We start from the raw sequence: 11,979 nt of genomic DNA, 5'->3' as shown, positions 1-11,979 counted from the left end.
ATATATTTATGGAATACATATTGCACGAGCCAAGAAATAATGAGAACGTCTGATCGCGGGTTAGGCAAGTTCGAACTTTCTCGATCCTCTACCATTCGCTATTCCGATTTTGAACCTGAGAGACTTGAAATTGGACATTTTAACAGTGGAAATAAAAAGTGAAAATGGTGATACTGATAAGAAAATATTAAAAGAAAAAAAACGGTTCAGGAGGTGGGTTTTATATCATGGTAAAACGAAAACGAATGCGAAAATATGTAAAGCTACTTTGATTTTTTGTTTCGTTTCCTCAGAACGACACGGTATTGTTTTGGCTTCAGGGGTGAACTATATTTACACAGTTGCCGATATGATAGCAAGCGAACAGAGTATTAAGTTCCTAATTGGCACTGTGAACATGTTCTAGCTAGACAAACAAATTGGTGAAGCTAAAATTTTTGTTCTCTAAACTGACTGTAACGAATACGAGAAAAGGAAATTAAAATGTATCATGTATCAGTGAAAGTTCTCGATACCGAAGTGATTCTAAAGGAAATGTGGAAAACTTCATAGGTATCAACTTTCCGTGATAAGTTTTAATGCAAACACGGCGGCAAACTGTCGCTAAAATTTCTCCCCCATATTTCCGAACATACTCTAATCACGCCTTCCGGCAACTAATAGAAACCTTTCTTTTTGAAATGCCCGATTTGGGCTGTTTATGTTACAAGCGTGAAGTTTGAGATGAAGTACTTGAGAAATAATGGGGTTGCATTAGGGGTGTTCAACACACGTGGACATCTGTAAATGGCTTTGACTGAAAATGCGGTTATTTGTCACCGGTAATTATCAGGTGGATGAGGTGGTAACAACCATACCACATGGGTACCACCGTTGCTATGACGAGTCAGCGGTTGTATTGGTTAACCCCCGCCCCCTCCCCTTCGCGTGAAGTTTAGATTTCTCTTCCTCAATTCACGGCAACAAGTCAACGACAAGTCATGGCTACGGAAAAGGGCCAAGAACTCGATCTCCAAAAAGTCACCGACGCCTTCAAAGCGTTGCGAAAGAAAGCCAGAGAATTAGGAATCAAAGATTCACAGCTTGCGAAAATAACGGCTGTGAAAAACCTACAGAAGAAACGACCAACCTGTTCTGTTTTGACGAGCATTGTTTTCGGCTTGCTTGGAATCCTTTGTGGATTGGGTCTAATTCTGTATCAACAAGAACTTCTATCACATCGTTCGCTGTTCCAAGCTGCTCAATACATGCTAGACTTCGAAATGGAGAAAGATTTTTGTCTGATACCGTACCCTGAAATTATTTTAGACATGTTTCGCCCGCCCGTGAATTGCAGTATTTGCAAGGATGTCCATCGGGTTGACAAAGTGTCTGGGCTAACGAAAGAGGATTTCGTACGAAGATACGCTTACACATCGCGACCTGTTGTAATCACTGATGGAACTAAAGACTGGACAGCTTCGCAGCACTTTAGTTTTAACTACTTTAAATCAATTTATGGCCCTGAGAGTCCAGTGCTACTGGCAGAGGATCAAAAGTGCCAGTTCTTTCCCTACCAGACAAATTTTAAGTCGCTTCAAGAAGTTTTCAACATGTCGGACAAAGATGCAAATATGCAAGGGAACCCTTGGTATATTGGCTGGTAAGGATGGCTTTTTTTAATTTTTTTTTTTCCCTCGTAGTCATAGAAGATTGAACACGTTCACGGATTTGATTACTAAAAATGACATTTGATATTGTTGACTTTTGTTTAAGCGTGCATGAAATATTAACCTGTTCGTTCGTCGTTGTCAATTATTGAGAAGAGGAACCCCCTTGAGAGTCAGCCAGTTAAACAAACTCTTCATTGCTGTTGAAAATAAATTAGGAGTTGTTTGAAAAGATATATTTAAGAAATAATATTTGAACGGCAGGTCCTGCTGATAAACTAGGAACAACAACTTATCTTCACGTTTGTCTCAGTTTAATTTATGCAAAAACAAGCTAAGCTTAAATTTTTAATTCGTTTTCTCAGTTTTCCTTTTCATCTTATTTCTACTTCTGGTTCCATTTGAACTCATTTATTGTTAATTATTCATTTCCCATCCCGAGATGAATTTTGTAGCGGTTGCCTTCTGATGTGTTCACTGGATGTTGGTTTACAGCCATTACATAATGCCTGTATTTGATCCTCTATGGAAAATGACTAGGGCAAATAAATTAACAATCTGGCATTAAATGAACATCCTGTTGTAAAAACTGGCTTTAACTAAAACACCAGAGTTGGTCAGCTTTTCACAGTTGTCAATACATGTACATGACTGTACAAAAAATATTGGGCAATGCCATCCTAAAACAGCATGGTAAAGTTGACTTGGTTGTGTAAAGTTTGATTCAAAAAATTTTATTGAAAGGGCTTGTACTTGTAAATGTGTAACAAAAGCAACCAAATTAAGAAGAAAGACGGCAAAATTCAGCTATCCAGAATAAAAACAATTTTGAACAGTAAGTGACAAATAGATTCTCAGTAAAACTTGGCTCTAATGTCTTTATACTTCTGCGAATGTGGTTAAGTCCAAGCAACACAATAATAGTAGGGACCTTAAGATACCAGGACGGGAAGGCCAGGATGGCAACAGCAGTGGACGCGGGAAACTTTCGCCAAAAACAAAATGCTTAAGATGTGCATTTTCGCAGAGGATGGCAATGTCAATAATTCGAACCTCGTACAAGCTATTCACAGAAGCAATGACATCCATTACACTATAAAAGAGATGGTAGAAATCTTATCCTATTAGACTTAAACAATAGTGAACAGCGATGCCGAATTTCTTTTTCTTTATAAGCGAAGCAAACATCTGTCAAAATGTTAATAGAGAAACCATAATTTTTGTAGAAAAAATTAAATGAACAATCTGATCGACCTGCTTCAGATGGCTTTTTACCATTAATTAAAGCGTTTGGGAATTCTGTCGCTGAAGAATCCTGACTTTTAGTGAACGTTTCAATTTACATCTGTAATTGTATTAAGCAAGCATTATAAAAATCAAACAAACGTTGCATCAAGTTCTGGGTAGTATAGAAAAACAACTAAGCATCAGTTTGAAAATGTGTATTTTATTTGCTCGATAGATGCTCCATGGCATTCATTCTTACAACATTTTATCGACTGTACTTACACTGATGTACTCTCAATGCATACAGTTTATAGTGAGCTTGCACACTCATGATAGCATCTGAACAGTGACTGCAGAAATGCAAATGAACAGACGAGGAACATTTTTATTCACATTTTCGTATCTCAGCGCAGTATTCTACACTACAATCACGAAAACTGTGAACCTTATAAACATTCCTATCAATATAACTGAAAATAAAGTCGATTGGAACAGTTATCAGGGCAAAACAAGTTCAAAATACTCACGTTTTCGATATGACGGCTAGTCGGGCGAAATGGTGTCCTCGAGGAGATGAGGATGGCAGAGAGATGAGCCGAGAGTTCTCATGCACATGCCCAGTTGAGTTAATTTACTTCCAGCAGCCGTCCTAGCTTGTCCCATCCTGGTATCTTAAGGTGCCTATTGTCTAGTTACCAAGTAAGCTCTCAATATGACTTGCATGAGGCTTAAAATTTTCAGAAAGGCTGTACAGTTCTTTCAGATCTTTCTTCTTGGCGAGTATTTAATGGCAGAAGACAATTTCCAATTTTGTTTTTTTCAATGTCACCATATTGAGTTTGACATAAATCAATGCCTAGCCATATCAATCAAAGAGGCGTTGTAAATAAAGGATTCATTACTTGGTGTAAAGAACACAAGTCATTTCCTGCAGAACTCAGCTGGCGATTGCAAGCAGAAAGTTAGCCTTATCTTGCATGCTCCAGTGGCCAATCACAGCGCTTGATGTAGTTCATTTTGCCTTCTCAAGGAACTAAAATTAGTTACCGTATATATACATGTATATTAACAAAATGTAAAGTGGAGGCAACATGTCCAGGTGGTTTAGGCAGGGCTTCTGATAAGGTCGCTGGAAAAAAGTCAAATTTCAAGGGATTATCAGAGACAAATTCGTGGAAAAAATGGCCAATTTCATGGAATTTTGGGGGCAAATTTTGCTGAATAACCATCAGTAAAAAACTGCCAAATTCATGGGAATTTTCTGGGCTAATTTTGCTGGAAAGTTATCGATTTTGCACAGATTTGACAAACATTTTTAACAAAAAAAGACGGCAATTTTGCCATTTGTTTTTTTTGGAAAATGATGAACATTAGGATATGCAATAACAACAGCAACAGAAACACAGACTACTTATAAATGTTGCCTTTCTAAAACCAGCAATTTTGCAAGAAAATTTGAGCAACTCGTTTAGATTATCGTATGTGTTTGCTATAATTGTTTGACCACAAGGTTCTTTTTAAAAGATCGATTATCATTTGCTCTTTTAACAACAATGCGCTCAAGAAAGGCACCAATGGCAAAGCTTTTGACATCGTGGCCACTGCCCAGTTTTTTGCAACATTAATCAGATCTAAGAATGCCTGGTAGTTTTAGAATGTTGTTTATTCATTGCAGTGATGAAGTTTAAGATAAATTTGCCGGTTTACGGCAAGTAAACAGCCCCAACAGCCAAGATAAGTTTCAAATATGTTGTACTGACATGTATTTGGTAAGATTTCTGACAAATTTTGCGGTATTTTGTGTGTTTTAGTGAATCTTGCGGGATTTCGCAGATTTACTTGAAATTCGTGACTCCTGTTTAGGGCACTGGATTTGAAATCTGGAGGTCTCTGATTCAAATCGTACTCCCTACTGCTATCTGGACTTGTTCTCAGTAGTCCTGAGTTCAACTCCTCTGCCACTTTGTGTAAATGGCCAGCTGGTTTGCCTCCCACTATGTGGGATTCTTAATAGTTCATGTTCTATTGGCAATATTTGTTTACTTAAAATTACATTGTCCTCAATAACTAATGACTTTAACCCAGGGGAAAAGTCAGACAGAAAGTGAAATGAGAACAAGATATATAACCCATGATCTGTGATGTCATCACACTAAAAAATGTAATCATCTGAAGAACTCTAGAGGAAGCTCCTTCTCCTTTCCCCCTGCCACCCTCCCCTGTCCCCCCAAAAGAGCATTCCTACCCCAACTCCTGCAATATCTTTTGGCAGTCTCAAACTCACTGTGTGTGTAATAAATTCGAGTTCAAGGAATACAGTGTAGCTCTGTTTTAATTGCTTTTAATTTACTTTAACATGTTTTTACCTCCAGGAGCAACTGTGATTCATCTGCAGCTAATGAACTTCGGAAACATTACAAAATGCCTTACTTTTTGCCGGAGACCTCAGAATCAAGCAAGACAGACTGGTTGTTTATGGGATGCCCAGGTTATGGTGCTCATTTACATGTAAGTAATCTTATGTCAAGTTGTTTACTGAGCCAATGCATCCTATTGTACTATGTGTATTTTAAAACACTAAAAAGTCACCCAAGGGGAATTGTAAAACCTCTTGGGCAGAAGGTACAGTCCCATTGTCTCTGGTACATGAATGTCAACATAACTGTTTATCGCTTCTTTATTTCCTTATGGCTTATATGTATATCCTAATGTAGTTACCGGTGTGTACTCTCGAGTATAAGATCATTTCATTGAATATTTCCAGATGACTAAAACTAGGGAGATTCCTTATAAGCACATTGAGCAGTATCTTTTTACCAAAAATTGTTCAGAGGATATTTTCCCCTATGGTAAGAAAATGTGCTTGGGGGACTGTGCAATAGACTAATGCATTAATTGCAATATTAATATTGATACTTGGAAATCTTCTAAGGAAACATCTTAAAACTCAATTGATTACAAAAATTAATGAAAGGAAACTACGATGTTTCGAAGTCATCTTGACTCAGTCAAGATCAGTCACAGTGTTAATTTTATAGTGTGAAAGGTCTCAAAATATATGAAAGTGAATCACTGCATAATAAAATGTATTTACATTTTCTCAGTGCTGTTTTATTCCGGTCTGCAGATTGACAATGTAGGGAACCCATCTTGGCAGGCCCAAATCAAGGGTACCAAAAAGTGGACACTGGAGCCCCCTCCAGAATGTGCCCTTGTTTGTGACCCAAAACTTGAAGTGACGGTCCAATCAGGGGAGATAAGTATGTTATTTGGCCATGTTATTGATTTGTTTAAAGGAATTAAACCTCAGTTTGTGGTCTGAGATCTGAGCATGAAGAATTGCTCCTGAGATGGCAAAGAAAGGAATCAAACTGCAGGGAAACGATTTACAACTGCTTAAGTTTACCTGACTAATGCCATGCACTTTTAGTTTTTAAAATGTGATCATGATTTTCTCTGCTATTTTAGCAACATTTTTAATCAAGGGTAGTGTACAGGATTTTAATGTGGTGGATTTTTCTGATTGCAGTTGTTCTGGACACAAACAAGTGGTTCCATCAGACAGACATTTTGGGCAAGGAACTGAGCATCACAATTGGCTCAGAATATGACTAACACCTTTCAAAATAACTTCCTTGTATTAAAGTTCTTAAATTAGTGCTCCTCACTAGTGGCAAAAATGCAAAATACCATTGTACATGTACATTTAGTAGCAAAAGAAAGAAATATCTTAAAAATGTCCACAGCAAACGTGTCATATAGACTATACAATCACATAAAAAGAAGTCAAATATTATGTACACTATTTTCCAGCCATATTGATCTACCATGTTGCAAAGTGTTTTTGAAAGTTGGTTGCTGTTACCAATTAATGTCAGACAACAAACAATGAATCTATTTTCTCCTCAGCCCCATGAATGCTGAAATACAACATAACCCCGTTCACTTCTGTAAAAGACCCAACAATCTCCTAGGTTGTCCTTTCTTGCCCAGACAATGACCTTTACTCAGAACGTTAGCTTCTTAATGAGCTATATCGTTCTGATATTTTGTTACTTTACGAGATGTATACATCCATTGTAAGGAGGATTCATGCAAAATAATTTAGATGGTGCAGGTTTTAATATTGGTTTGATAGTGTTGTGATAGTAACACTAATAGCTAATAGCTGTTGCAGTGTTTGTACGATTAATTATCGTGCAATAGTACTGTTTAAAATTCGATAATCTCACGTAATCAAGGGTAGGGTTTAGAGATCAACACTCAATTGGGCTATTTTTTTGGTCAAGGTTTTAGTTCGTAAATTTAACAATGCTCCAAATGGTAATTAATCAGGTTACTTGTAATGCAGAACAGAAAACGTATATTTTAATTATAAAGCTACTATAAATTATTAGACGTCTGAATTTTTGAACAAGTAATATAAGATATTTAAAGTAAATAAAAACTACATGTAATGTAGCCACCTGGAGAATTATTAGGAGCAAGTAATTGGTTGAAAGTTTGTTTTACTTACTAGTAAAGTATATGTATAGTGGTTCAAAATGTTTGTTCAAGGCCCTTGTGCTTACTTACAATTACCCCTAGTGTGTATCTAGATATTTGACTAGTTACCTACAATTAACTCACAGGTTATTTTAGGTATTTTTGTAGCTATGTCAGAAGCTTGTCCCATATAAAATGGTCTTAAGACGTATAGTTGACGTCATTTAGCCCTCTCATTACTTCAGACAATATAGTTGCAAAATACTACTTCAATCAATGGGTCCTTTATTACGCAAATTACATACATATATGCAGTTGAACAGCGTGTATTCTATTGACAACTTTTTACTGATGTTAACTAAACGGTTTTCAGTTCAGTGAACCGATAATACTTAACGGGCTACAAAATCAACTATAGTACGACGATTATGCTTTTTGTTGTATACTTGTTGGTTCTTTGAAGTCACAAATCTATCAATAATAGTTGCACTAACAACAAACGTTTCTCAGTTGCCACTGATGCCCTATGTTGTTAATACGTCTCCATTATCAAGTAGTATGACGTGGATTCGTTCATCTAAGGTAGGCAGTTTTGCCTTCCAACTCTCGTGCCTTATTAGGCGTGAGTTTCGAATTCTACGATCATACGCCTTGCTGAAGAATTTGAGTTGTTTAACTCTTGACTGAAACAGTTTCACAAAAAAAAATCTAAACTTGAACCAATAAAATAAAAGAAGAGTTCGGGTAAATGATGGCACGTTTTAGCTAAGTCTCCGACTTGCTGGGAAATGTTTGAGAAACCCATCTTGAGGGCCCAGCGAAGGTTCGAAACGTCTTCGGATATGTTCGGCTCGTCCTCAAAAATCCTGGCTTTCCGAGGATAAAATTCTTATCCTATGACTAAGAAAACAGTTGGCGGCTAGAAATTATGCTCAACATTGTGCTTAGGGACCGTTCATTTTTTATAAGGTAGGGGGGGCTGGTGGGATTTGGGGGGGGGGCCATGCGAAAAAAAATGGCTTTCGCGGGGGGGCCATCCCAAAAAAATAAGGGAAAAAGGGGGGGTCACGTGAAATATTTTAGTAAAACTTTAAAATGGGATGATGTTTGAATATCAAAAAAATTGCTATAGAATAAACATAGAAGGCAGGATACAAATTTATTATAAACTTTCCATTTGCTTTAAAAAAACGTTTCGCGACAAAAAGCATTTGTAGCTACTGAAAAGAAGTATTTAACACTGTTATTTTCGAATGCAACTTTCACTGGCAGTCATCTTCATCTTCGCTGTCGTCGAGTTCTTCGTCGCCACTTGTGCTGCTATGGGAGTCTCTTTCACCAATGTTGCAAGAAGCAGCAATGCTTTCCGTCAGAGTGTACTCTTCAGGGTACATGAAGGTGTAAACATAATCTCTGACTTCCTGCTCAAGGTTGGTGGTGATTCTGCTTCTTGCAGCATTGGTGAAATAATTCCCTTCCAAGAGCTGTGCGATGTATGGCCCATCTCTTCTAAATAACGACGTGGCAACATGCTCAACTTCAATACACTCTTCCGGGACGGCCGTTCTAGGAGGGTACACAAGGCATTGTGGAAGATCATTTCCTAGCGGGTTTCCAACACAGATTCCATAAACTCGTTGGACGTTGTTTTCAGTCCGCTTCCTCTTTCTTTCATTTGACTTTCTGCGGTTTTCTTTTTTCCTTCTCCTTTTGTTGATGTGCTGTTTGAGTATGCCCTTGAATATGCTGTTATAATTGCTCTTCTTATTTTCTAGTGCTTCCATGTCCTGCGTGACCTTCGTCAACTTAGCTTCTATAAATTTGGTCTGTTTTACATTAAAACTGTGGGCAAATTCTTCGCCCTGCTTTAAAGCAAGCCCATTGGACTGAAAGAGTGTGGAATCGTGGCATTCAACTTTTCCACCATTGCTCTGTGTTCTTTGATGGAGAAGTTCAGTTTTCTTCCATCACTGGGCTTCAACTGGTACCCTGGCATGGAAAACTCACTCGCCCTTTCTGAACAGCCATCCGCACTTAGAAAGATTGCTTCTTTTGCCTGTAAGATGTCAAACTGCCTGGATCGTTCAGCTGTAAACCTTTTCTTAAACGACTCGTCGCTTTCGCCATTATTGCGCATTTTGGAATGAGCCTCTTTCATGATTATTATGGACGTGCCCCGTTCTACATCGTGCAAGACATAGCAGCACTCAACTAACGTCAAGGAGCTTAAAGCAAAAATACGCACTCAACGTATAGCATCAACCCCATTTTAAAGACGGGGTTTGCAAAAGAGGACGAAATAAAAAGGAGGAATAAACCTATACATCGAGCAAGAGAAACACAAGCTCGATCAGATAGCTGCAAGAAACATAGGAATGTCTCTAGACAAACGTATAGCTTTCTCAAAGTAAAGCTACGGCGTCTCCGAAGGAAATCGTAGGAGAACAAATATGATATCCGTGATAACGATCTACCTACTGTGCTTGCAAACAGTTCTAATCACAGCCGGGCCCGGCGTCACAATATAGAATGCAAGTAAGCAACATGTTCACGGTAAATTTCATATTTTGTCCCTCAAAAGCAAATTCATGGAGATTTAAAAGCATATCTTGCAATAGAAATGAGCCTAAACAATGCATAAACACATGGCAAATTACAGAGGTGTCAAACTCAACGAGTCGACATGCAGATAACAGCGGAAACCATGCAGACCTATGACCTGTAAAAATTTGCCATAGCACGATCTAACGGCTCAACTCCACTAAAATTCCTCCTTATTACACAACGTGAAGTGCCCTTCATGAACACGAGTGAAGCGACAAGAAAGGTCGAGTGACCGAACAGAGAACGGTAAATGTACAAATGTCACGAACCATAAAAGTCGTGTAGGCTAGTCAACCCCATTTTACCTTGAAAATTAAGAAATTTTAAACCATAGATAAATTTAAACCACAACAAGTATGCTAAAATTTATAAAAAGTAATCCACTATTTGCAAGATTTGAGAACACTCGTAGCTTTTTGTTTTACCTGGACAGGGCAACATTTATACATGCCTATCACTAGAGTAGAGGTAAAAACCTTCCAAATAAAGACATCTGTAAATTAAATGTAACAATGTGTTTCACACAACACATCAACAGATTTCCAGTTTTTTCACAACACTTCGTACTTGGTTCAGTATCACAATGTAGGAGCAAGGAAAGACTCTGTTCCAGGCCACTGTTACTTCCGTAAGATTGAGAAGTTTATGAATGAGCACTATGAGGAGGGGGAGAACTACAGAGAGTTTCTAAAGTTGTCCTGTCAAGAAAAGGTAGGAGGAATTTGTTCTTTTTGTTGTGAATGGACTGGATCACCCATAGAAAGATATCCTAAACCAGTTCCTGACCATTCCTGCCTACCGGAATACCACTACCTCTCCTACCAGAAGACCCCAAAAGAAGGGCGTGATCCAGATGACTGGCAGCCAAGGGTCCAAGCGAAGAAAGAGCATGGAGGTGGCAGGCTGGTTTTATCTGACCCAGAGAGCGTTGCTCTATTTGCAGATAAGTTTATTGTCAAATCAAAGTTTGTGGTGGATTATCTTCAGCATCTTGAAGTGCTGGAATTTAAAAGGAAAAGGAGAGCAGAAGAAAAGGCAAAGTTAAGTAGGGACGCAAAAGATAAATCATATGAGGATTATCCTTGGACTGAGTTGTGCGAAGATCTAACCAAGCTTAAAAAGCAACGTGTTCCAGAACAAAACAAGTACTTGAACCACCACGGGCTGAAGCGGCATTTGAAAAGCAGCAAGAGTGAGAAAGTAAAGGCAATTGTAAGACATTCATGCTTGCGGCAGAAGAGTCCTCTCAGAGCTGGCCAACCAACACTGAGAAATGCCAGGACATTGACACAAAATGACAACAGGGTAAGTGCTGACAGCAGTGAAACGGATGAAAGTGACAATGATGAGTATGACAGTGATGCCATTGACTCTAGGAGAGAAAATGACTCAAGTGATGTCATTCTTGCATTCATCAATTCAGATGAGGAAGATACCAATGAGAGGCCAAATGCCACACGCTCAGGGCGAGCCATAACTAGGAGATCCGAAATTGACTTCTCTTTCTTTTGATTTGTTTTTTAAACAACAGCTCTCTGTAGTATAGGGATTGTAAATATTGTCGTCATAGTGAGCACAATAAGGTGAAGTAGGGGGATAATAGAGAAATATTAAAAAAGTTGAAATCTAAATATTGTTTGTTCAATTTTTTTTGGGGGGGGGTCATCCCAAAAAATGACCGCTATAAGGGGGGGCCATGTGAAAAAATTGGTAAGCTGAGGGGGGGTCATGCGATTTTTAAATGGTGCTTCCCAAATCCCACCAGCCCCCCCTCCCTCATAAAAAGTGAACGGTCCCTTAAAGGGTTTAAAATTATAACACTAAAGTCGATAAATTTTACTTTCTCCCAAAAAATTGACCTTATTGGTGCTCAACACGGTTAACTATTTATACCTTACATCAGAAGCAGTGCAATTCCGATTCAAAGCCGTGTCAGAAATAACTAGATATGGCATTGAATTCCGTTCAATAACTGATGCACATCACAACGTCCTGAGGTTACCCACAAATACCA

At 38.3% G+C, this 11,979-nt stretch overlaps 3 protein-coding genes across 3 annotated transcripts in view; 2 read left to right on the top strand and 1 right to left on the bottom strand.

Moving 5' to 3' along the window:
* LOC145465995 (thiamine-triphosphatase-like) overlaps positions 1-11,979 on the top strand; it is a 295,791-nt gene that overhangs the window by 62,972 nt on the left and 220,840 nt on the right. The gene's annotated exons all lie outside the window — the stretch shown is intronic.
* LOC145465986 (uncharacterized) overlaps positions 1-11,979 on the bottom strand; it is a 109,028-nt gene that overhangs the window by 25,043 nt on the left and 72,006 nt on the right. The gene's annotated exons all lie outside the window — the stretch shown is intronic.
* LOC145465142 (uncharacterized) lies at positions 700-8,302 on the top strand. Its single transcript, XM_081448915.1, has 4 exons — positions 700-1,642; positions 5,249-5,384; positions 6,004-6,136; positions 6,406-8,302. The coding sequence occupies exons 1-4, from the start codon at positions 981-983 to the stop codon at positions 6,489-6,491; spliced, it is 1,017 nt and encodes a 338-aa protein (XP_081305041.1). The 5' UTR covers positions 700-980; the 3' UTR covers positions 6,492-8,302.

Source organism: Orbicella franksi, chromosome 13 (genome assembly GCF_964199315.1).
Source record: "Orbicella franksi chromosome 13, jaOrbFran1.1, whole genome shotgun sequence".
Lineage (NCBI taxonomy): Eukaryota > Metazoa > Cnidaria > Anthozoa > Scleractinia > Merulinidae > Orbicella > Orbicella franksi.
This window is presented reverse-complemented; position numbering and strand designations above follow the sequence as displayed.